The sequence below is a fragment of the Hippocampus bargibanti genome, linkage group LG20 (assembly GCF_051943395.1).
Source record: "Hippocampus bargibanti isolate YZ-2025 linkage group LG20, ASM5194339v1, whole genome shotgun sequence".
In the NCBI taxonomy this organism is placed as follows: domain Eukaryota; kingdom Metazoa; phylum Chordata; class Actinopteri; order Syngnathiformes; family Syngnathidae; genus Hippocampus; species Hippocampus bargibanti.
The window spans coordinates 8,762,517-8,788,643 of NC_142753.1; the positions used below are offsets into that span (position 1 = coordinate 8,762,517).

Genomic DNA, 26,127 nt, shown 5'->3' on the forward strand with positions numbered 1-26,127 from the left:
TATCGATATAACGAGACTTTACTGTATATGACAACACAAAGACACAGAGAGTCATTCATTCTTCAGGACTTGCGATACCCTCTTTGTGATGACATGAAGCAGTTCTAGATGAAAAAGGAGAGGATCAAAGCATCCTTTTCAGCAGTGGATCAGGGTCGTCATGTGCACGTCTACTACAAGCTAAATGTTGAAAGCAAACACAAAGTCTGACCGGAGATTGATCCCCACCATCACTACCACCCCTCGCAAGAAAAACCAAATCCCGCCATTTTTTCAATTCCAGAATAAAACCGGCAGTCAATGAGTTCATCCACCCCATAAAACACACTGGAGGCATCTTCTCCCATCCTATATTTAGATTTATATTGCCCCTTTTTTGACATTCTATGACAAACCAAAGTGTGGTTGAGTCTACGACAGGCATTTGGCCACAGGCGGCAAAAGATCACAGCAATCAACTGTGAGTTCCGACTAAATTGTTACTCACCTGATGATGACAGCGTTGAAGACAGAGTGCCTTCAAACTGCCGTTAAAGACAAATGCTCTGGAAAGCAGCATCCAAAAGGCATGTAGACTACATAATCTGAGTGAATGACAGTCTGATCTAACCATAGTGTTCTGAGCTAATTTTTTACTGCAGGGTTGGTCAAATTCACTTTGAATTAGACATGTGAAATGGATCATAAAAGAACAAACGGCGAAGAAAATACTAAAACTCAAAAATCAAAATTCCAAGTGATAAGCCGACAAATGTGTGGTCTGGTTGTTTTTCGCGGCATTTGAAAATCGACATTAGATGATGGCTAAATGGAGATCCGGGATAGAGCCTGTCAAATTCATTCACGTCATGGGCTGAGATAGATAAAGATACCGTTGGTGTATCATCGACGTAACAGCAATATTGATGTGATTTGAAAACAGCTTCGGCAAACATCAGCAAATTGAAAAGAAGGAGATGACACACGAGTCACGTATCCATTTTCATTCCCATGAAGTAAAGTAAGGTAGGGAATTTCCAGAATCAGAAAAAGATGAAGCAGGAATGTCAACAAGAGAGGAATTTACTAATTGGTAGGGCGAGGAATTTCAACTTGCAAACCTGTAATCTTAATAGACCAAAACAGTCGACTCGGTCAGATAAAGAGAAGTGCGAGGAGCCGCATAGTGTCTATTAGCTTTGTTGTGAGATTGTCAGACATATGAATTAAAACCAACAAAAATCTATATACAGTGATACCTTGGCTTACAAAATTAATTGGTTCCCTGACAGAGTGTGTAAGGTGAAAAGTGTGTATCCCAAAAATTAATTTCCCATAGGAAACCATTAAAATGAGAATAATCCGTCCCCATAAAACATAATTTTCTACTTACTAATTTTCTAAGCCTTAAAACTATAGAAAAATATACCTTATTTTATGTATAACAAATGTGCTATGTTATTATAATTGAATAAATGAACTGTGCTGTTAAAGTCGTTTGTGATGATCGTTAATAGCTTGATGGAATGGAGTGGCCGGTTTCATCAGCATTAAACACTGAGGAACATAACCTTCTTCTTTCACCATCATGAGGAATGATCCCTTGCAGGTGCTTTCTCTGTGATAATTTTATCTAGTTCATCATCAATTGTGTTCGGTTTAGCTGGGTTGATAGCTTTTTGCATCAAGTGTACAGATGGCTTGTGCGGGTTGTTTGTGGAGCCTGATTGATGGGATATTTTAACCTTGCAGTCTACACTCTGCCTTTGAACTATCAAAGTTGAAACTTTCTCACTGTCGTCTGCCTGTCTCTTTAATGTTTAAACCACCCCCCCCCCCACTGCTGCGTTCTTGACCAATCACGTGGCTTTAACCAAAGACTGGGGGCGGGGAATAGAGGACAAAAACAGTTGGCTGCCATGTTGTTGTTAGAAGAACGGGCTCGTTCGCGAACGACATCACTCATTGAGGCAGCTCCGCGTATGAAAAAAGTTCGTATGCCAAGGTAAAAATTCGTAAATGTAATGTTTGTAAGCCGAAAAGTTCGTAAGCCAAGGGGTTCGTAAACTGAGGTATCACTGTATATGTATATACATATATATGGTGCCATTTTTATTTATTTTTTAAAATAATTTTTACATTGTGGCCAGTGATTTGTGATCCCAAAAAGATGTCAGTGGTCAAGTGCCTTCCCACATTTATTTTCAGTTACAGTCCGTAAGCAGATCCCAACTAATTGTCATATCCACTCCTATTTTCTAACTATCAGCAGCAGCACTGGTACTTTTCGAAAAATATCACGACCTCCCATCACCCTTGAAAAGACATGTTACTCTAAAAGGCTAACGGCGTCGAAGTGGTAAACATTCACAGTCATCTGTAACAACGATAGCATGGTGTAGGCTCTTGAGAGATGATCCTGTTTTTAAGTGAAAGCAATTTCACAAGTTCTGCCGCGATAAAGGATAGCAAATGTATGGGGCCGTTTTGATGTTCTGTTTGAAACCCTGCACCCATTACAGTGCGTTCAGTAACCTAAACACTTGTCCTCTTGTAATGATGGACAGCATTTTTTTCTTCTTTGCTCTTAAAATCTTAGCGATCCAGATCTTGAACCATGCTTTTATGTGATATACATTCTTATTTATGTCATGGATAACTCATACCCTTGTTCGTGACGTCGAGAATCAAAACAATGGCTTCAGATTCGGAGAAGATGCTTTCTTGTTACTCATCCAGTTATGAATATGATTCAAATAGTTCTGAAGAGGAAAGCATAAATGTTTGCAATCGATTAAAGGAGTCCTTCCGTCTCATTTTGAGGCGTCTCGACTCCAATGAAGCGCCCAGAAAATGCAGAAGATGGCGCCCAAGCTCCGTTGGAAATGGGCTGATTTGTCTGCTGGGAATTTCTGTCAACTAGTATCAAATAGTAGTCTTGGTGCAACACACAATGATTCACCATCGCATTATTCATGTTTTTTTCCTTCTAATTTCGCCATCAACACGAAGTTTTCAGACCAAACAAACTACCCAAAATGCATTGTGTGTCGCTTTCTCGGTCAGACGTGATGTCACATCAGGCATCGTCATCAACTCGAAAACAAAACTTCCTGAATATTCAGCGCAAGTCTTAAAACGTACAATATAGCTATATGCCGTGGAATCTTTGTAAAATACGTTCAGTAGAAGTTATTTGAAGGGATTTTACAAATTATGGACACAACTTGTCCGAGGGTGTCGGTTGTCCTTTAAATAAAGGCCAAATGCATTTCTATTCTCAAGCAAGCGTTTTTTTTTGTTGTAGTTTTTTTTGTATTTTTTATTTGAATTCCACTTTTGCAACCTTCAAACCACGGGAGGAAATGCAGACTTATGTTTGACTTAAAGCCTTAAAGTGGTCCGACATAAAGTGCAATAAAACACACGCTTGCTGTAATAGCTTGTAATTAGGGGTCTCACAGACCGCATTAAACCACAAGAAAAGATATGCCGCAGCTTTTGCATTTACCGAATAAGCCTCTAAAATCCAATTCAATGGCTTAAAGATTAATCAGTGTGAGAAACGTCACATCTCGGAAGTAAATAACGGTGCATTCTCAGACGTGGGGTTGCGCTCGGAATGCCAGATGTTTTGAGCCACAAACCCTTTTCAATTATTTTTATGTCCCTCTGGTTAATTTATTGAAGCGACCCTGTCAATTTCTTGTCCAAAACGGGTATTGAATGAATAAAAGCAGTGCGAGTGAGATGTGAGGCTCAAACTGCACATAGCCCTCCCTCGTTTGTGTGCCAAATGCTGTATTCATGCGGTTATATCATTGGTTATAGTTGTCTCCAATTTATTTTTTCTGACTAAAAATGCACATTGCTATTCGTAGCTGATGCTGAGAAAGTTTTAAGGACCAACACCCACATGATCCCATTTTACAGCTTCCAAATTTGGTTTGTGTTTGTGTCATTTCGTTTCTCCTTCAAAATTTGCGACGCTACATTCAATCAGCAGCCTGTCAAATTTCCCCGAAAGACATATCGTAACTGCTCAAGTTTCGGTCAGCCATCTGTGCTTTCACTACCTTTTCTCTCAAGGTGACTTTAGATTGTCTTAAATCTCATGCGGTCGTCAGCCGAGGGACAAACCTCCAGCGTAAAAGCATACGTTTTGAAAGGTGATTTCAAAAACAACCCGCACCATTGACAGAGTTCAATGGTTTTATGTTTCACAATGGACTGAAATCGTTTTTTAAACAAAGTCATACGATGTGATTCACTGTAACGCAATGTAATGTTACCTTACAAGAACCATATTCCAAATTAGTTTCACTGTCTCTTTTGCAGCCAAGAGCACAGTAGACTGTTAGCTAATATCGGTGCAAGGTAAATAATTCCGAGTGTCCCACGACTGAGGAGGAAAAAAATGCATTGTTTAACTTTTACATCTGTGCCAAGTGAGGATATTACACCGACAAGAGAACACAACTTTAGAACTGCATGTTTTACTTGGAAAGCACATCTTTTTCATTCCTATGACAACAATCCATCCATCATATCCATTTATTTGAAACCAGGGGATATAAAATGCGATCAACAACAAAGCAGGGAGATTTAAAAGTACTTGTTGGGAAGAATGAGGTGGTGGGCCGTGGATTTCGTCGCTAGGCCTTCAGTAGTGCAACGTCTGAATCAATCCAGACTGATAAAAGTGTGGTGTGATTGACTACAAGTCCACTAGAGCCAGGAAATAACTGACCGTGATGTCCATTTTTCTTGAAAAGTCCGTCTTGAAAATGGCTTTAACCTAAATCTCCAACCAAATCAATTTCTTCTCCTCTTTCAGCTATTGTGGGTTGACAACACCGCTATTAAATCAACACAAAACTATATTTGCTTATACAGCTCGCTGCCGATACAGTGCTAGCTCTGGCCAGTATGCTACTGTCACTAGTGGCTTGTGTTCAGAGCAGTTTTCGCAAAGTATGATTGACTAGCGAATCATAGTGTGCGAAAACTCTGACGTTGACAACGCCTTCAATCAGGCGTTTGTACTCCTTTTGGGTTGCCAACTCGAAATCTGATTGGTTATAGCAACAGTTTGATCAACACTTTTGATGCGACAGGGACCGCACAGCTGATTGTGAAGGTACCCGGGTAGATTTCTGACCCTGGTAACAAACGATGGCTGAAATGTGATTGGTTAAATGCTTACATACGAAAACACACGTCTGGAAGCAGTAAGTAATGAAAGTAATGAAAAGAAGCTGAAAGACAATTTGGAATTTTTCAATAAGAATTCACGGACAAAATATAATTAACATCAATCCGTGATTACGATATTTTTAGGCCTGCAAAGAAGGCTTTGCAGGCCTTGACGGTCCGCCACTGGAAGAATGACTGTACAACATCTTGTCTGTGTATAGGGTCCATTTCTGTTTCAAGGATGGATCCCCGTGTCACCCCATTTTCTAATTGTTGACTTCTACATCCACTTTGATTGGATTTCAATCCATTTCCTCTCTTACCTTCAATCCAGATTGAGAATTACATCAAGGAAAGCATGAAAACCGAGATGGCTCAACTGCAGCAGAGCGCCGTCCACAACCACACAGCAGCCATGTTGGAAATGGGCACCAACCTTCTCTCTAAAACTGCCGAACAAACCCGGAAGCTGACTGATGTTGAAACACAGGTACAGTAATGTCCTGTTTGTTACGTTTATGTTTGTCCAAATGTATGTGGTGTCGATCTGGAAATTCATGTTTCTGTGCCTGTCTCAGGTTTTGAATCAAACATCTCGACTTGAGATCCAGCTGCTGGAAAATTCTCTTTCCACGAACAAGTTAGAGAAGCAATTAATGGTCCAGACCAATGAGATCAACAAGCTCCATGACAAGAACAGGTAAACGTCCAGTCACTATTCTGGCAAATCCAGCTAAAACATAGAGAGAGGTTAGTAGTTGAAATGGAAATGATATAGAATATGTCTGATGTCATTAATTACATAATACGCATCACACAATTAGATATTCAAAAAGAGAGGAGGGCAAAACATCATTCTACACATATACATGCAATAATACTATATATGTTCGATATACGATGCACTGTATTTACATACAGTATGTACATACAGACATTCGCCAACTTACGAACAACATATGATCGTTCGTAAGGTGAATTTGTTCGTAAGTTGCTTCAGTGCTATATTTTGTATGGAATGCATGTTTAAGGCTTATATAAATATATTTAAAGGAGAACCGACACCATTTTTTTGTTTCATAACTGACATCAGAAAAACGTTTTATAGCATCTAAAATACCCAAAACACGCAGGCTGATATTTTTAGTCAAATGCAAAACACCAATAAAAATGACTTAAAGTGTCCCAAAACTACTTCAAAATGACCCCGGAGATGCCGAGTTTCAGAAGGTCCCGCCCCCTTGTTCGTGATGTCACGCCAGGACGTCTTGCCTTGCTCTAGAAACAATGGCTTCAGATTCAGAGAAGATGCTTTCTTGTTACTCATCCAGTTATGAATATGATTCAAATAGTTCTGAAGAGGAAAGCATAAATGTTTGCAATCGATTACAGAAGTACTTGCGTGTCAATTCGAGCTGTCAGGACTCCAATGTAGCGTCTCAGAAAATGCACAAGATGGCGCCCAAGCTCTTTTGGAAATGGGCTGATTTGTCTGCTGGGAATTTGTGTCAACTAGTATCAAATAGTAGTCTTGGTGCTACACACAACGATTCACCATTGCGTTATTTATGTGTTTTCCTTCTAATTTTGCCATCAACACAACGTTTTCAGACCAAACAAGGTACCCAAAATGCTTTGTGTGTCGCTTTCTCGGTCAGGGGCGTTCCAGACGTGACGTCATCAACTCGAAAACAAGACTTCCTGAATATTCAGCGCGAGTCTTAAAACGTAAGATATAGCTATATGCAGTGGAATCTTTGTAAAATACGCTAAGTCGTTTGAAGTGATTTTACAAATTATGGACACAACTTGTCCGGAGGTGTCCGGTGTCCTTTAAGGCTTGTCTAAGTAACCTGTATTGGTGTGTAGTGAAAAATAAACATTTAATAAAATATATGCTCTATAAAGATATGTACATGTCCAACTGGAGAGAATACCACATATGTTACTACAAAATGTTTGTATGTACCGTTGTTCGTAACTTGAATGTTCGTAAGTAAGAAGAGAGCGTCCATACAGAAAGTGCGAGAGAGATCAATGGGTCATTCTTCTCACTTGGTCGTGCTTCTCTGTCGAACCTTTCCTGCAGCCTCCTGGAGGAGAAGATGTTAGCGATGGAGATGAGGCACCACGAAGAATTGGAGACTCTGAAACAGGAGAAAGGAAGTCTCCAGGTTCTTGTCGGGAGACAGAGTGGGGTTATCAAGGAGCTCGAGGCCCAGTTGAGCCGGGCTACGGGAAACAGCACTGCCCTGCAAAGGCAGCAGCAGGAAATGATGGACACCGTCCACAACCTGCTCAATATTTGCTCCAAAGATGGCGGTAAGTGCAATGGAGGGCGATACTGTTGGTTCGCATGACAGCTGCTGAGAGGTTTTAGAATTATTGGACAAGCTGTTGCTTTTGCAGTGAATTTTGGATTCCCCAGAGTATTCGATTCCCAGGATCTTTGCCTTAGCTGTGCTCTTTCATGAAGTTGACTGCCAAGGCTGCCAAATAATGCCACAAAATCTGCTTCAGATAGCATCCCCAATATTGTCATCATTTCGTTTTTAGACATTGTATGCATTCTTTCTTAAATTTCCCAAGTGTCCCTGACACAAGGTCCCTCGTAGTCATTAATCAATGGTATTATACAATACAATACAATCCATATTGATTTTTATCGCGCTTTAATAATGGCTCGCTGGATAGTTAGCGAGCCAGCCACATAGCTAATAGATAGCACATAGCTAGCAAATAAAGTGCTCTCAAGGACACCTTAAAGTCACAGACAAGCATTGATAGAATAATAAATAAAATATAATTATTTTTCATGCTTGGGTGCCGATAATGCACTGGCCATGGCCTCTGGCAATGTTTTTCTTTTCCACAAGGGGGCAGCATTTCCATTTTTTTCCATGTTAGCGCTTTGTTCTACCTTCAGATGTTGTTAAAGTGCAATATAAATCAATATGTATGTATTGTATTTTGTACTTCTGCTCCCATTTCAAGCTCAGATAACTCCTGACCCATATCATTTAGGAATTAACTATTTTTTTTCTGATGAAAGAAGAGAGTAAAACTATTGCTGAATTGAATGTTTCTGTAGTCCTGAAACTCAATCTTCTGTGGGTCCTGGAATTCGAGTGACGATGACCAAAACCCTGGCACTGGAGTGGGCATGTTTTTGCACATCGTCTGGCAGTGAATGAGTTAAAACTTTACAATGAGAAGACAGCATTCTCACACCAATTATCAACAATTATTTGTTAAGGTAAATCAGTATCGAACATAATTTGAGATATACAATGTGTCGAAAACCGCTTGACCGATGAAATGGCAAAACTGCACCAGAAACTTATTGTGAAATACTTTATTTCTCTGGGCAGATGCCGCAGCTACAAACAGCACAGATTTTCCAATCCTCCCGGAATTCGGATGAGACACTATTGTGTAAATCTTACGCAAGGACGCGGTGCCTGTGAAAACCTAAAGCAATGTGGTTCTTGTTTTAAACCTGGCGCCTTCTGTTAAAAAGGCTTAGTGGCTTTCATAAAGCATCGTGGTACTCGCTTGACAACAATTGGTTTTCGTGCTGTATTTCCAAAACAGCTGTGCATACTGATTGAAAGGGAATGACAAACCGTTTGCTGTTTCTAAAGTCAAAGGATCCTTTTATTCCTCTGAGTCCGACTCACCTGTGATAAGATCAACTCGTAAATCTTTCGTTAAGCACAACATGACCTTATTTCGATCAAATATGATTCTTTTTATTTCTTTTTTTCTGAAAAATTCTAAATGAGCGATTATCCAAGAATGGATACAGACACTCCCCAACTTTGAACGTTCCGTGAACGTTTAGTGAAGGATTTAGCTGTTTTATGAAAATCACTTCTTTTACTCCCATTTTCAAACCATTCTATGTTCTTTCGCTAAGATTTTCAACTCATTGTCGTCAAATGAGTGGTTGCTAGCTTTTCGGTGCATATGTACTGTCAATTGAGGCCCACTAGTATTATCCCTGCGATGTTGATAAAGTCTTTCACGTCTGGACAGTAGGGATATATATATATATATATAGGGCCGAAACTACCAGTAAGACTTTAGTTTTCTGACGAAGCTTCTTGGATAAGAAGCGAAAGGTCCGACACCTTCAAAGAAGTACAGATGACGGCTGAAGAAACCTTTTCATCGATGGACCACTCCTGTACGACTGAGAGCGTACACAGAAGTTTATGTATAAGTACGTTGAAGGCTTTTATAAGTAACCTGTACAGATGCTCCCCAACTTACGAACGAGACACGTTCCGAACGGTCGTTCGTAAGGTGAATTTGTTCATAAGTTGCTTCTGTGCTATATTTTGTATGGAATGTATGTTTAAGGCTTATATAAGTATGTTTAAGGTTTATATAAGTATGTCAAGGCTTGTATAAGTATTGGTTTGTACTGAAAAATAAACATTTAATAAAATATATGCTCTATAAAGATATGTACATGTCCAAGTGGAGAGAATACTACAAATGTTACTACAAAAATGTTTGTACGTACCGTTGTTCGTAACTGGAATGTTCGTAAGTAGGGGTGTGCCTGTATAGCACAATCCGAAAGCCTTTAATAGTCCCAAAATGGGTAAATTTGCAATTTACAGCAGCAAAATTGAAAGGGGTGAATAGATAAAAACAAAGTATTCAATGCATCATAAAAATGTCAGAAGACTGAAATGTATAAGTGGTCCATCGATGAAAAGGTTTCTTCAGCCGTCATCTGTACTTCTTTGAAGGTGTCGGACATTAAAGAAGCTATTTTCATAAAACAGCAAAATCCTTCACTAAATCACCATGTTGGGATGAGGTTCAATTTGGATCGTTCGTACAACAGACTTTTTAGGCAACATAGGCTTAGTTATGCTGATGAGGTGATACCAGGGCAAATGTGGGCAATCAGGCCAGTCGTAGACCTCATACTCAGGCAGGACAATAAAAGTAATCAGTCAGTACAATAGAAGTAATCAGTGTAGCCGCAGGGAGTAATCCTCTGCTCACCCCAACCTGAGAGCAGGGACCAATCATAGCAGAGTCCGGCACCACCACGTCTGGACAGTAGGGATATATATATATATATATATATATATATATATATATATATATATATATAGGGCCGAAACTACCAGCAAAAAGACTTTAGTTCGCTGACGAAGCCTCTTGGATAAGAAGCAAAACGTCCGACAGCTTCAAAGAAGTACAGATGATCATATACAGATATCATAAAATCATATTTGCTATATGTAACTATCGAGTCGACATCAGGTGGCGGTGCTATTTACAATGCAAGAGTCCAGGTTATTATATTTGTGTATTTATTTATTTTTCACGTGTGATTCTTAAGAAAATATACGTCACTGTGCTCATGTCACGAGTCTCGACAACCCAGCAGTGCTTTGTGAGATTTGTCAACCAAAGACGTTGTGCCGTCACAAGCGAAAAACTACCGAAAATGATGAATAAATGCTGCTTGCTTTTGTAATATTAATGGGCCGTGCGATATAAGGTTGCGGGTGAGCCGACCTTCGTGTAATCCATCCGTTTAGTCTGGATTTGTTTATGTAACATTTAATTACAAGAGTCCTTGGAGACCATCTTGGCTCGAATATGTATTAGCCTTCTTATAATGGGGCTCCAAATTCAACACAGACGCAAATTGGTTTACTGGAACTGTCAAATTAAATGAAATTTCCCCACAAGTTAATATTTCATCTTTTTTGTTTTAATTGTATTTTGTTTTAACCTTGCCTGATTTTCGTCCCCCGTAGAAATCTTTGATTAAGTCTCACATTATCATCGCTCGTGGTGATTAACTGAAAAAAAAAAAACCCAGTTGGATGCGCTTGTTGCTGCTGCTTAGTGGTGGGTCTCCTTCCCCTCGCCTGCAGTGTCTTTCAGGGTTGAGGCGGGTGTGCAGGTTAAAGGTCATCCCCCTATCAACCCCCTCGCCTGAAGAAGTCAAACTGTAATAGTACCTCAGGGATGGGCCGTGTGAATGAGAGGATGGGGCGGGGTGGATGGATCTCACTGATCATTTGACGCACAATTTGTTTATTTTATTTTGGAATTTTGCGTATTATTGCACTGTGTAAGCTCTCAGTCGTACAGCAGTGGTCCATCGATGAAAAGGTTTCTTCAGCCGTCATCTGTACTTCTTTGAAGGTGTCAGACGTCTTATCCAAGAAGCTTCGTCAGCAAACTAAAGTCTTACTGGTAGTTTAGGCCCTATATATATATATATATATATATATATATATATATATATATATATATATACCTACTGTCCAGACGTGGCGGTGTCGGACTCTGCTATGATTGGTCCCTGCTCTCAGGTTGCGGGGAGCAGAGGACTACTCCCTGCGGCTCCACTGATTGCTTCGATTGTCCTGACTGACGACTGGCCTGATTGCCCCACTTCCGGTATCACCTCATCAGTATTACTAATCCTATGTTGCCTAAGCAGGCTGTTGTACGAACGATCCAAATTGAACCTCACCCCACCATATCGGTTTAGTGAAGGATTTAGCTGTTTTATGAAAATCGCTTCTTTTACTCCCCTTTCAAACCATCTATGTTCTTTCGCTAAATGTTAACCTCATTGTCGTCAAATGAGTGGTTGCTAGCTTTTAGGTGTCTGTTTCTTGTGGGTGAATTTAGAATCTTTGTCGCTTTCACTTCAGGTCATCATCCTCAAAACATATTAACCCTTTGAGGGACAATTTATAGTCTTATCGGGTTATAGCGTTAAGTAGAGCTACTTGTTTCGTATGCGGCTATAATTGCGTACAAGCCAAAGGGGGATTATGTTTGGAATTACCGTTTCTAAACTGCGGGCAGCGGTTTTCCTACTAACTGCCGCATACTGACATGAAATTGCTGTCGAAATCAAAAGCAGTTTGGGTTTATTTTCCTAATAATATGCTGACTCGTGTCTGCTAGTCATTTCAGTTTTCACAACACTGATATTGTATATAACACTCGCACCCCGACAACACATGTACAACTTTTCCATGTGTGTGTTTCCAATATTGCAGTGAAAACAGATATTTTTTTGATGTGGCTCGATGAAGCAATTTGTTTAAATTGTATTCATTACCCAAAGCTCATTAGGGTGCAATGAGCCGCAGACCGCCATTAAAAGTAATTGACCACAGCTTTGGAGCCCTCTTTTTTTATGTCGTTGGCAAAATGAGAATTTGTTTTATAGTTTTCTGCTATCTCATGGAATGAGCGTGATCCATCAATTTTTATTGGAAAATGGAATGAGGCTGATTTATTTATTTGGAAAAAAAATATTGAAATGGGGGAAAAGGCATTCACAACTTATCATATATATAATTTTATATTGTGCTTTTTTTATTATTATTATTTTTAATATAAACTCAACAAGTTGTTATGCCCAAGCTATACTTTTTGCATGATGGCATTCAGGAATGACAATGATGGCCATTTCCTTCCCCCCCTCCGCGATCAATACATTTATATATAGATTAACCTGTTTAAGTCTCACAGTGTAGAAATTGGCAATCCACAGCAAAAAGACTCCATTCAAAGTCATTTTGAATCTCAATACTTTCCAATAATAATAATAATAATAATAATAATAATAATAATAATAAAATATTATAATAAATATAATAAAAAGCAAAAACCATACTCACCATTTGATGACAATGCTCTGATCTTACCGTGAAATGGGCATCTCTTTCCCTACATTACATCACAAACAAAACGTCAAAGTCCTTTAAGATGCTAATAATAATAATAATAATAATAATAATAATAATAATAATAATAATAATAATAATAATAATACATTTCATTTATAAGCGCCTTTCAAAACTCAAGGTCACTTTACAGTCACAAGATACGTTTTTCTGCAAGTGAGCAGCGGCAGCTACACGCGCCGGCGTTCACTCATCCCGGAAGTAACTCAAATAGATAGAAAGCTAACTAGCTAGCTGATAGATAGATAGATAGATAGATAGATAGATAGATAGATAGATAGATAGATAGATAGCCAGCCAGATAGCTATATACCTATGAGATAACCAGCTAAATAGCTAGCTAACCTGCAAGTAGCTAATAGATAGCAAATAGATAGCGAGCTAGGTAGCTAGCTAGATAGCTGGATAGCGAGATAAAAAAGAAATGAAGAGAGGAAAAGAATTATAACCTGTGTTGAAGTAAACAGCAGACCATGAAATCGTCCTGACATGACTTTTGTCGTGCTGTGAATCCTTCAAAGAAAAAAAAAATGTCGAATGGACTTCATCGGCTCTTGTAAGCGAATCAACCTCGCCTGCACTTAAAGACTGATTGCGGCCACATGGGAGCTGTGATGTCTATAGCAGTCCATTTAGCTCCAATTTTCACTCGCTTCGGTTCCACGATTTGGGCTCGTTTGGCACAAGTACTGATTTACGCAAAACACCCAAGGCCTATTGGTCTTTTCACATGAACCCCCCTGCTGAATATGAGTCCCCAATGAACCACTAAATATTTGACTGCAAACAAATATTGGGACATTAATCATATTTGGAGATCTGGGTAGAAAGCGGTACAAGGGAACCAGCCCTACAGCGCCACTACCGGTCCCAGAGCGGGTTTTCATGCACTTTGGGAAATCTCAGTGGCTATTGTGGAATAATTGTTAACCCAAATTTTAGGCCACACAAAAAAAAATCACTGACGTTAACCTCCCAGGCTCCTTAAAAGTACCCCGCTGTCTGCCTGCTTGGGGTAAATTACCGCCTGACGGGGCTATCCTTTGTTGTATCAGAGTCTGGGGTGCAAGGGCGCGTAATGCCGACCTGTCCCAGCAGGGGAGTCTTGTCACTGACACTCAATACTTTGTCAAAATGGTCAAATACTGTAGCGCAGCCAAATAAACGACTTCCAAAGGAGAGGGGGGGAGCGATGCTATGAGTACACGCAGATCAAAGCCAAAGCTAAGGATCACTGACTCATTTCACTTTCCGACGACGTCTTCTTTGACTCCTCAACTAAAACAATAAAAACAATGGGGTGAAAACTGATGTGAAGTGGGAGGTGAAAGTCACAGAAGAAGAGGATGTTAAAAAAGAACATCTCAAGGAAATTTCCATCACTACAACAAGGATTGGAAAGTAAATATAAACCACTTGTTATAACAGGAACTTGAAATTTATAGCTTGTAGTATTTTGTCCATAGCCTCATGCTTGGTTTCAAAATAGTGGAGCCATAATTATCTACAGATGGAAATGGATGCAGCTGCTCTGTCAAAGTTTGAAGCCCACTTGGAGAGAGAGTTGGGGAATCTGGTCGTTGAACTCCGGTTCTTCTGCTAATAAGCTAGTTGACCTCAGATTTTTATCTTGAAGTCACGAGATACTCACTGCGAGACTTTGCTGTCTCTCTTCTGCCGTGGGGCTCTCCGGTTGTCGAAACCAGAGTGTCACAGGTAAAAGTTGCTCTTATTAAAAATGTATTCACTGCCAGAAGTGTAAAAATGTATCCACTCAAGTGCCAGGGTTTTTGTCATTGCCAGTCAAATTCCAAGACCCGCATAATACAGTGATACCTCAGCTTACGAACTTAATTGGTTCCCAGAAAGTGTGTGTAAGGCGAAAAGTTCATCTGTCAAACATATATTTTCCCATAAGAAACTATTAAAAAAAACAATAATCCATAAAACATAATTTTGTCCTAAATAAGCCTGAAAAGTACACAACATACAGTAAAGTCTCGTTATATCGATATCGGATATATCGATAGTCCCGGTTATATCGATACTATTTCTATGCACGTATTGGTTTAAAGAGAAAATTACATGCAAACAGGGTCGGATATATCGATAGTCCCGGTTATATCGATATTTTTTCGGACTCCCTTGAATATCGATATAACGAGACTTTACTGTATATCTTATTTTATGTATAATAAATGTGCTATTGTATCGTAATTAAAGAAACTGTACTGTATAATAAAGTCATTTTATTTACCTTTGTGATCGTCGTTGATGTAGTTGCCTCTTGATGATATTCGAATGAAGTTGCCCTGCTTTCTCGGCGATAATACCCTCATTCACACTGTCCCCTGATACCTGTTTTCGTTTATCCAAATCAACACGTTTTTTAACCTCACCCAAGCATTGAAAAAACAATACCCAAAGTCTATGTCATATTTTCAATTCCCGATTAAATACGTGAATGGCAATGAATGAGTCAAACTTTATTTATTATTTATTTATTTATTTATTTATTTATTTACTTTTGCATCCGCAGTCCCCAAAGTCCCGGATGAAGAAAAGAAGTTCCGCGATTGTGCTGACCTTTACCAGGCGGGCTTTCATAAGAATGCCGTCTACAATATCCAGATCAACTCACAAGAGAACAAAAGGGTGGGTCCGTGCATCATAGACACCCCCCCCCCCCTGTCACGATCTGGTTGACGACCAACGGGTTGCGCTGTCGGCCCCGCCTGCAGCTGCACAGGTGTTGGTCGTTCCAATCAGTGGCAGTTAAAAGGACTCCCGGCACGACCATTCGGTGTCGGGTTATTGAATGTGTTTGCTTCCCCCTGTCAGGTTTGTTTCATCTTGGCAGATTTTTACTCATGGTTTTCTTTGATACTTTGTACTTTTCTGTTCGAATGACTTTGATGCTTTAGATTTTGTTCCTGCTGACTTTATTTTAATACAATTTGTCAAATCCACCCTGCTGCTCCCTCCTGCCTGCTTATTTGGAATCCACCACCGTCACCACCTTGCAAACCGTGACACCCCCGGCCTGATGTCAGTGTGATCGCTACCATCATTGGTTGAAAGAAATCATCGGATAAACCAATTTGATACTTGACGATGGATCAAAATGACTCTTTGCAAAGATGCAGAGTCGCCGCTGGACATCTGCCACTGATGAGCGCCAGTGATGAGTCCAAGCTGTGAATACTCTTGACAAGCTTTGAAAATGGCGGAATCTGGCAAGGGGGTGAGGTGTGAAGCCAAACACGGAGCTGAACATGACTGTGACATTTGGTGTGCGCCATGATATGCTCTTCACCTCGCCAACTGATTGATGAAGTTGATAATTTGATAAATGGAGTGGTTTGAAGTAGGTGAGGCGCAGATTGCATCCAGACCCGCCGTCGGAATCATCCCCCGAGGTGACTAGCGACAGTTTGAGTATGCATGAACGAGATGGATGTGAGACAGTCTCATGGAAACGATCATGTCAGGGGTACTTCCTTAATTAGACTCAGCCCAGCGTTCATGTATGTTCAGCTGCTGCCAAAGACCTTCTCGACTCTGCGCCGGGGTCTGAAAACTCAAAACAATGAGCAACCCCGCAGATAGACCCACAGCCCTGCATTATCAGCTTACGCACACCGAGGTCCAAGGTTAAGGGCCGTATTACACCCAGGTGTCTCCTGGTATTTGTCCATCCCAGAGCTCGTCTTCTTTGATCCGGAGCCTCTGATGAGGAACACCTTGGGGGAGTTGGTAAAGGATAAGGAGACGCTGATTAGTTTGGAGTGGGATGCAGATACACTAAGTTCCTCAAAACATGACCTGAAACGACTGACCCGTTCATTGTTTCTCAACACCGCCGAGGATCACATCAAACATTCAATTCCTCACATTCCAGTTCTATTGTGTTACGTTGGACAAATTACAAAAAATGGCGGTCCGTCGGGTGCTATCAATTTTTGCCTCGTCAAACTCAATTCTTCTTTGTTTTTAATTATTATGATTATTTTTTGATTTATAGGTCTATTGCAACATGGAAACAGCTGGAGGCGGATGGACCATTATCCAGCGCAGAGAAGACGGCAGCGTGGATTTCCAGAGAACGTGGAAGGAATACAAAATGGTGAGACAAGACAATATGACTCTTTAAAGGATAACCGACACCATTTTTTGGTTTCCTAACTAACATCAGAAAAACTTTTATAGCATCTAAAATACCAAAAACACGCAGGCTGATATTTTTAGTCAAATGCAAAACACCAATAAAAATGAGTTAAAGTGTCCCAAAACTACTTCAAAATGACCCCGGAGATACCGAGTTTCAGAAGGTCCCGCCCCCTTGTTCGTGATGTCACGCCAGGACGTCTTGCCTTGCTCTAGAATCAAAACAATGGCTTCAGATTCGGAGAAGATGCTTTCTTATTACTCATCCAGTTATGAACATGATTTAAAAAGTTCTGAAGAGGAAAGCATAAATGTTTGCAATCGATTAAAGAAGTTATTCCGTGTCATTTTGAGGCGTCTGGAGTCCAATGTAGCGTCCCAGAAAATGCATAATATGGCGCCCAAGTTCTGTTGAAAATGGGCTGATTTGCCTGCTGGGAATTTGTGTCAACTAGTATCAAATAGTAGTCTTGGATTGGATTGGATGGATTGGATATGCCTTTATTAGTCTCACAGTGGAGAAATTTACAACACACAACGATTCACCATCGTGTTATTTATATTTTTTCCTTCTAATATCGCCATCAACACAAAGTTTTCAGACCAAACAAAGAACCCAAACTGCATTGTGTGTCGCTTTCTCGGTCAGGGGCGTTCCAGACGTGACGTCACGTCAGGAATCGTCACCAACTTGAAAACAAGACTTCCTGAATATTCAGCACGAGTCATAAAATGTAAAATATACCTATATGCGGTGGAATCTTTGTAAAATACACTCAGTAGAAGTCATTTGAAGTGATTTTACAAATGATGGACACAACTTGTCCGGTGGCGTTGGTTGTCCTTTAAATTGATATATGCTATATATGATATATTTTTTTAATCTACGCTTTTATCTTGCATTTATTATTGCTGGCCATCAATCTTGGTGACCGTTCTTTATAAATCAGCGCTCTATACCCTCCAATAGCTGTCAGTTTATTATCAGATGGATTATATGTTTATACTTGCCCCCTATAATCTGCTTTCAGTCTCAAATTTAATTTCCCCTTTCAGTCCTTTGGACTGATGTATAATTTACTTGTCAGTATGAAAAGGATCGCAATGACGTTTTCGAGATGGTTCAACCGAGCGCAATACCAAACTTGATTATATTACTAAGCCCCCTGTTTCTAAAAAGAACAAGAAAAAGCTAAAAATGAAATATGTTGTCTGATAATGCTATTACCATCTGGTTGAGGAAAAGTTGGAGCTTGAATTTTGAGCCTGTCGGTAAAGTCGGCGGACAACACTGTTCGCGAGACATGAACGATAAAACATTTGTGTCCACCAAAATCCCCGATCTTGAATTACTACGGGAACATATTTGATCGGAACTTCAATGTCTGAAAATATTCCCATTTTGAGACATTAATGGTGAAACTAGTAAACACACACAAAAAAATGAATGACATATTTTAAAACGTTTTCCATGCATAAGGCGCACCGCATTATGAGGCGCTGGTCAGCTTTTGAAAATCTTTTCTTTTAAGTGTGCCTTATAGTGCAGAAAATACGCTATTTTAAAAAATAGTGACATACATAACAGCTCAGTCATCTGTGACATCATACGTGACACCAGCGTTACCATCTTACTGAATTATATTTAAAGGACAACCGACGCCCCTGGATAAGTTGTGTCCATAATTTGTAAAATCACTTCAAATGACTTCTACTGTGCGTATTTTACTAAGATTCCACCGCATATAGCTATATTTTATGTTTTAAGACTCGCGCTGAATATTCAGGAAGTCTTGTTTTTGAGTTGGTGACGATGCCTACTGTGACGTCACATCTGGAACGCCCCTGACGTCTCTTTACCCCCCGCAACGGACAAAATTGTAACTTGTGGCCGCACCACCTTGAATGCAGAATATGGATTCCTATGGGTGCATTAAACCTAAGCCTATGAAGAATAAGAATGTGAAAACTAGTAACACTATAAAACGCCATCAGTCACCTCCGAAGTGTTGATGGAGGGCGCGCAAGTGCGACAAGGGAGGGGGGGGGGGGGGGCTTGACTTGCACAATGAACTATGAATGTCAACCAAAGGTTCATGGTACCTCCCTGGTGTAACGTAACGCAGCCTTTGTGCACCTGTTCAGTGCCGGAAGTGTTTCGTTTCAATTCTCGTTGGTCTTTAAGTCTTCGGTTTGCACGTTTCGACGCCCATGTTAGTGATGTTACGTTTTATTAACAATAGAGATTTTAATTTTAAAGGACAACCAACACCATTTTTTGGTTTTCTAACTGGCATCAGTAAAACATTTTATAGCATCTAAAATACCCAAAAAATGCAGTCTGATATTTTTAATCAAATGAAAAACACCAATAAAAATACAGTAAAGTCTCGTTATATCGATATCGGATATATCGATAGTCCCGGTTATATCGATACTATTTCTATGCACGCACAGAGAAAATTACATGCAAACAGGGTCGGCTATATCGATAGTCCCGGTTATATCGATATTTTTCGGACTCCCTTGAATATCGATATAACGAGACTTTACTGTAACTTAGTGTCCCAAAACTACTTCAAAATGATCTCAGAGATGGCGAGTTTCAGAATGTCCCACTCCCTTGTTCGTGATTTCACGCCAGGACGTCTTGCCTTGCTCTAGAATCAAAACAATGGCTTCAAATTCGGAGAAGCTTTCTTGTGACTCATCCAGTTATGAATATGATTCAAATAATTCTGAAGAGGAAAGCATAAATGTTTGCAATCGATTAAAAAAGTCCTTCTGTATCAATTCGAGCCGTCAGGACTCCAATGTAGCGTCCCAGAAAATGCACAAGATGGCGCCCAAGCTCTTTTGGAAATGGGCTGATTTGTCTGCTGGGAATTTGTGTCAACTAGTATCAAATAGTAGTCTTGGTGCAACACACTACGATTCACCATCGCGTTATTTTAAAATATAGCTATATGCGGTGGAATCTTTGTAAAATACGCTCCGTAAAAGTCATTTGAAGTGATTTTACAAATTATGGACACAACTTGTCTGGAGGTGTCGGTTGTCCTCTAAAGCGCAAACACAGACTTTCCCTCCACCGCAGTCATCATCAAACCCACTTCTCACTTTTGTCAAGAGCTGTACTGTCATTCCACTTTGCTGATGTTTGTCCGCCTCAATTTCAGGGTTTTGGAAGCACGTCTGCGGAACACTGGTTGGGGAACGAGTACGTTTACCAGTTGACCAGCCAAAGGCAGTACGTTCTCCGCGTTGAATTGACAGACTGGGACGGACACCAAGCCTTCTCGCTGTACGATCGCTTTCAAATTGGCAGCGAGAAGCAGAACTACAGGTAATGATCACTGTGTTTGACGTTTTTTTCCCCCTTCCACGCGCACCTCTCGCAAAATCCAACAATTGTTCTGGGAGGATTTTACAACCGAGCGCGCCGCCAATGTGGCAGAACGGAGGACCTTGCCCACATTCCGGTATCCAAACACTTCTTAAATCATTCACTGCCATTCCCGAATTTATTTGGGACAGTTTATTAGTTTAATTACAATACCATAGCACATTTATTATACATAACATAAGGTATATTTTGTGTAGTTTTAGAAAATTAGAAAGTAGAAAATTATGTTTTATGGGGACCTGGGAACGGATTATTCTCATTTTAATGGTTTCCTATGGGAAATTAATTTTTAGAATACACACTTTTCGCCTTACACTCTGTCTGGGAACCAATTAAGCATATGAAAATCAAAGATGGAAAGGCTTTTCATGTGACAGGAAGATTTCCAATCAATTCAAGGGTGTACATCCCGTTGTGCAATCCTGTGGAGAGCTCCTTTTCAATCCGGGTTCAGTCCAACGAAAATGTAGCGCGGTGTTGTCTGTGTAAATGTCCTTTGACAGACATTCGCTGGTGTGGGGGCGGCTGGTGTCCGAGTGTTTCTGTTTATTCTTAAATAAAGGGGGGTGGGGGGGGGGGTGGTTAGTGATAACAGATGGCAAACTGTGGCAGATACTTGGGATTCTCAACTACGGAAAAACGGCGTCGATGATGCAAATGTTCCAAGCCAAACTCTTGGACATCTTCTCCGGTTTTTCACCGCTCTTTGGATTCTCTTCGACGTTGAGTCCCCTTCGTAGTAAAAACTGGAAAAGCTGATTTTGAAACACAAAGACCTTCACCTCAACTCTTTCATACGTTGCATGACGTGGAGCGCCATTCTCAAATGTGTTTGTTGTTTTTTTCATGCTTGGGTGACGATAAAGCACTGGTCAGACCTCAGCATTTGCCTTTTGTCTATGTTAGTACTTTGTTACAGCTTCAGCTGTTGTTAAAATGCTATATAAATAAATACAGTAAAGTCTCGTTATATCGATATTCAAGGGAGTCCGAAAAAATATCGATATAACCGGGACTATCGATATATCCGACCCTGTTTGCATGTAATTTTCTCCGTGCGTGCATAGAAATAGTATCGATATAACCGGGACTATCGATATATCCGATATCGATATTACGAGACTTTACTGTATGTACAGTATGTATTGGATTGCATGATGTACAGCCACCCCCATTTCAAGCTCAGATAACTCCAGACCCATATAATTTAAGAATTAACTGTTTTTTTCTGATGAAACAAGCGAGTTTAAGGTTTCTTACGCTGCATTGAATATTTATGTAGTCCTAAATATCAATATTCTGTGGGTCCTGGAATTCGAGTGACAATGACAAAAACCCTGGCACCGGAGCGGACACATTTTTTCAAATCGTCTGAAAGTGAATAAGTAAAAAAAAAATATGACATTCATTGAAGGTATGCCATAAACATCCAAACGCCTTACAGTACAGAAAACACGGTAACTTTACAGCCGCAGTTTTCATAAACCTTAAAAACTGTGCTGAATTTCATCAATGCTCGTATGATAAAAGTGCTTGTAATTTGGGCTGTCCAACAGATAAAACAACATGTTATGATTGATCTGAGCACTATATAAAACCTGCGACAGAATTAATATATGCAGGATAAGGTGGGGAATTAAATAAAATAAAAGAATCACGGTAATTAAACACAGTCGTGTTGAAGAAGGAGGGGAAAATAGCTATAAAAGTAATGGTAAGTATGTGTAGTGAGAACATGAGCTTCTCTTGGCAGGTAATACCAAGAATGTATTGAGTTTGCTTGGTTATTGTTGGACTGTTCATATTTCCCTTTGCCGTGTGTGTCTCTCTCTCTCTCTGCGCTCATCAATCGGTTATCAATCATCTGACACTTGTTGACACAGCACAGCCGAAAATAATCTTCAGCTCAATATAAAAGCAGACTGGATCACTCCCTTCAATCAATAGCCATCGACACGATCGTGAGTTATGACATTCAAACACAATAAAGGTCCCACAACGCATCACGTGGTGGCACCTTCTGGTTTTTGTTGGCTAATGTTTTAGAAAAGCAATGAATGAATGTCCAATGTTTTTTTTTTTCCTAGCAACAAACACATTTGTAGAAACCAGAAAATCACCTGGAGTCCAAACTATGAGGCTATAATTCCAGAGAGGCTGAACTAGTTGTTCATTTGCTCACCCCAGCTGGAAAAGTTGAGAAATATATCCATGTAAAACGAAGCAAAGTCGATCTACATATTCCCAGGGATCCTGTTTAGGGGTTGGACAGATTTTGTTTGATAGTGGATGTTTTATAAGGAGAGTTATGGTTAACTCATTCACTGCCAGACGATGTGCAAAAACGCATCCACTCCAGTGCCAGGGTTTTTGTCATTGTCACACGAATTCCGGGACCCACAAAATATTGAGTTTTAGGACTATATAAACATTCAATGCAGCATAAGAAACCTTAAAGTCACTTCTTTCATCAGAAAAAAAACAGTTAATTCTTAAATTATATGGGTCTGGAGTTATATGAGATTGAAATAAATGGCAGCTGTCCAAAATACAATGCAATACACACATTTTGATTTATATAGCGCTTTAACAACATCTAAAGCTGGAACAAAGCGCTAACATCGAAAATAGGAAAATGCTGCCCCCTTGTGTAAAAAAAAAAACATGGAGGTGCAGTTAAAAGTTAACTCATTCACTGCCAGACGATGTGCAAAAATGTGTCCACTGTTTTTTTCTATAGAAAAAAAATAGTTAATTCCTAAGTTGTATGGGTCTGGAGTTATCTGAGCGTGAAATGGGGGCGAATGTACAAAATACAATGCAATACATACATATTGGTTTATATAGCGCTTTAACAACAGCTGAAGCTGGAACAAACCACTAATATGAACAAAAGGTAAATGCTGCGCGCGGGGAGTGACAAATATAGCCAGAGGTCTGACCTGAGCTTTATTGCACTTAAGAATGGCAGCGAATGAGTTCAACATTTTTCATGTATCGGGTGCACCGCATTATAAGGTGCATTGAATAGAAGCAACAATAGTGACTGTGATTTCGTTATGCATCCACTAGATGGAGCTACCATATACAATGACGCTTTGTTTATATTGAGTTTTCACAATCACAGAGCGCTTGACAGAATTCTTAAATACTGCATCCAAAAATCAATATACAGTAAAGTCTCGTTATATCGATATTCAAGGGAGTCCGAAAAAATATCGATATAACCGGGACTATCGATATATCCGACCCTGTTTGCATGTAATTTTCCCCGTGCGTGCATAGAAATAGTATCGATATAACCGGGACTATCGATATATCCGATATCGATATAATGAGACTTTACTGTATTGATCATTATATACGGAGAATCATATAAGGCGCTCTGTGGGATTTTTGACAACATTGAATGCTTTTAGTTGTGCCTTATAGTGTGGAAAGTACGGTACGTTTAGGGTTAGGTTTGGTGTTAGAGTGCAGTTAAAACAGGATGTGGCATGGGGACCTGACTGATTCCGTATATCGTATCTTTGCCCTTTGATTTATTATCCAATTTATGGAAAGAAATGGTTTTGGTTTGAAATCTGTGAGAAAGATTGATTGCACCATCGTTTTGTTTTACAACGAGCTTTAAAAGTTTCATAGGAATTTTTTGTCTGCGTATTTTTTGGACTTTTGGACGTCTTTCCCTAGGTTGCTGTATGACAAGCAATAACCTCTGTTCAGAATAACGGACCGCGTGTTAGTCGATCTGGGGCCCCGTGTCAATCCCATCCTGCTCTGGTTGTAATCCAACACGTTTCTCTTGTATGTTTGGAGAAACAACTCCCTAGACCCGCTTTGGACCTACAGTACATCTCGACATTGAATTTGGAAATATACCTTCATAGAGGGAAATCAATAAGGATTCGATGGTATTTACAGACGTTACAGACATTTGGTAGACATCAATTTATTTCTGATAAAGATTGTAACGTATGCAAACAACGTTTGGTCTGCTATTTTTTATTGTTTGTGATTCTGCTTGATTGGATGGTGACGGTTTTATAACGCAGCATGATGTCAATCACCGTGACCCAGTTTCACTTGGAAATGGTCAGACAAACACTTGGCAGACATATGATGCCTCCTCGGACCACGTTGCGGTTATTTTCTTTCGAAAAATACTCTGTTGACATTTGGTAATTACTATCTGTGTACAGATTCCACCCAACACTCCAGAAAGGCCACAATAATTGCGCCTAGGTTGTGAACCAATTCGTTCCGACTTGATTCGAACATTATCACTTGAGTTTACAACCCGACTCCTTTTGAGATGAGTCGACTCCCTCCAAACCGTGAGCAGAACAGACCCTGACGGGAAGCATTCGTGGATAGCAAATGTCTGTTCCACTTGTTGGCCTAGTAAATATGTAAACACAGACGCATACCATATCAACCATTCTGTCCAAAGTGTCACGCTGAAAATCCTTCCCCAATGATGTGTCCTGGCATTTTGTGAATAGAGATTGCAACGGCTTTGTAAAATGGACAGTCAGGAGTTAAAAGCGTAAGTCTGGTCTTTATCAGAGTAGTAGCAGACCATATCCTTGACATAACACGTTTTGTTACTTGGAATTAGGACTTACTGGCCCTTCTAGTCGTAAGTGAGTCGGTATGTTGTCAAATACAACATCATTTCAAAAATATCCCCCATGCCTGCTCGACTGCATTATTACAAAGTTTCGCTTCCTGTTTGCGTCGTATTTCCGGGAATTCTGCCCGGCAACACAGCGGCCAAGCTACACAGTCCCCTTATTAGTAAACAACTTTGAATGTAAAGTTGTTTATACAACATATCTTTCCATTGTATAAATTGTTTCAAAGACCAACATTTCTTTTCTTTTTTGTATGTTTTTACTCCTCCTCCTCCTGCAGATCAATCTTTTCCACAGCTGTATAAATAAAGGAGTCTTTTTAAGCTAAATGACTTTCTTTGCGAAAAGGGGGGGGGGGGTCTCTCCAAGGTCTTAAAACGACTGCAAATGACTCGTTCTTTCTTCGCGCTCATCAAACGCCACCCGTAAAAATCGAACTGAAAATCTCATTTGGAATCCTCGAGCGTAACGAAGGAAAAGCCATCGAAAGATTCACTGCACCTTGTATTCATGTTGAGACTGGCAAATAGAAAATGGATGAATGGTTATTCATTTCAATGCCCTATTGCAGAAGAACAAATCCACTTTACGCGCCATCTAGAGATTCTTATATACATATGCTCCCCAACTTACAAACATTCGAGTTATGAACAACGGTACATCCGAACATTTTTGCGGGTATGTCGAAAAATGTTCGGACAGAGATGCTGTAAGTTACATTTTCTATTGTGCGCATTTTTCCGGCCTATTTTGTTTGCGATTGGCTGCGTAGAGTATATGAAACGGGTTGACGCAATGCATAACGGAGGCGATGCATAATGAAAAGTAATGGCTGCTGGTATGGAATTCATTAATGACGTGCAAATGTATTTTATTACTGTTAGAGCATCTGTGTTTTATACTTCCCTGTTCAGTGTTTGACTTACATACGAAATATAGCTCTGAAGCAACTTACGAACAAATTCACCTTACGAACGAACGTATCTCGTTC

At 39.9% G+C, this 26,127-nt stretch overlaps 1 protein-coding gene across 1 annotated transcript in view; it reads left to right on the plus strand.

Annotated features, from left to right (window-relative positions):
• The window catches only part of angpt1 (angiopoietin 1), a 48,081-nt gene that overhangs the window by 14,828 nt on the left and 7,126 nt on the right, over window positions 1–26,127 (plus strand). Inside the window, exons 2-7 of the mRNA XM_089023585.1 lie at window positions 5,510–5,665; window positions 5,754–5,875; window positions 7,265–7,497; window positions 15,466–15,581; window positions 16,951–17,052; window positions 20,273–20,439. Of these exons, the coding sequence (XP_088879711.1) occupies window positions 5,510–5,665; window positions 5,754–5,875; window positions 7,265–7,497; window positions 15,466–15,581; window positions 16,951–17,052; window positions 20,273–20,439 (896 nt within the window). The remainder of the gene's footprint in view (window positions 1–5,509; window positions 5,666–5,753; window positions 5,876–7,264; window positions 7,498–15,465; window positions 15,582–16,950; window positions 17,053–20,272; window positions 20,440–26,127) is intronic.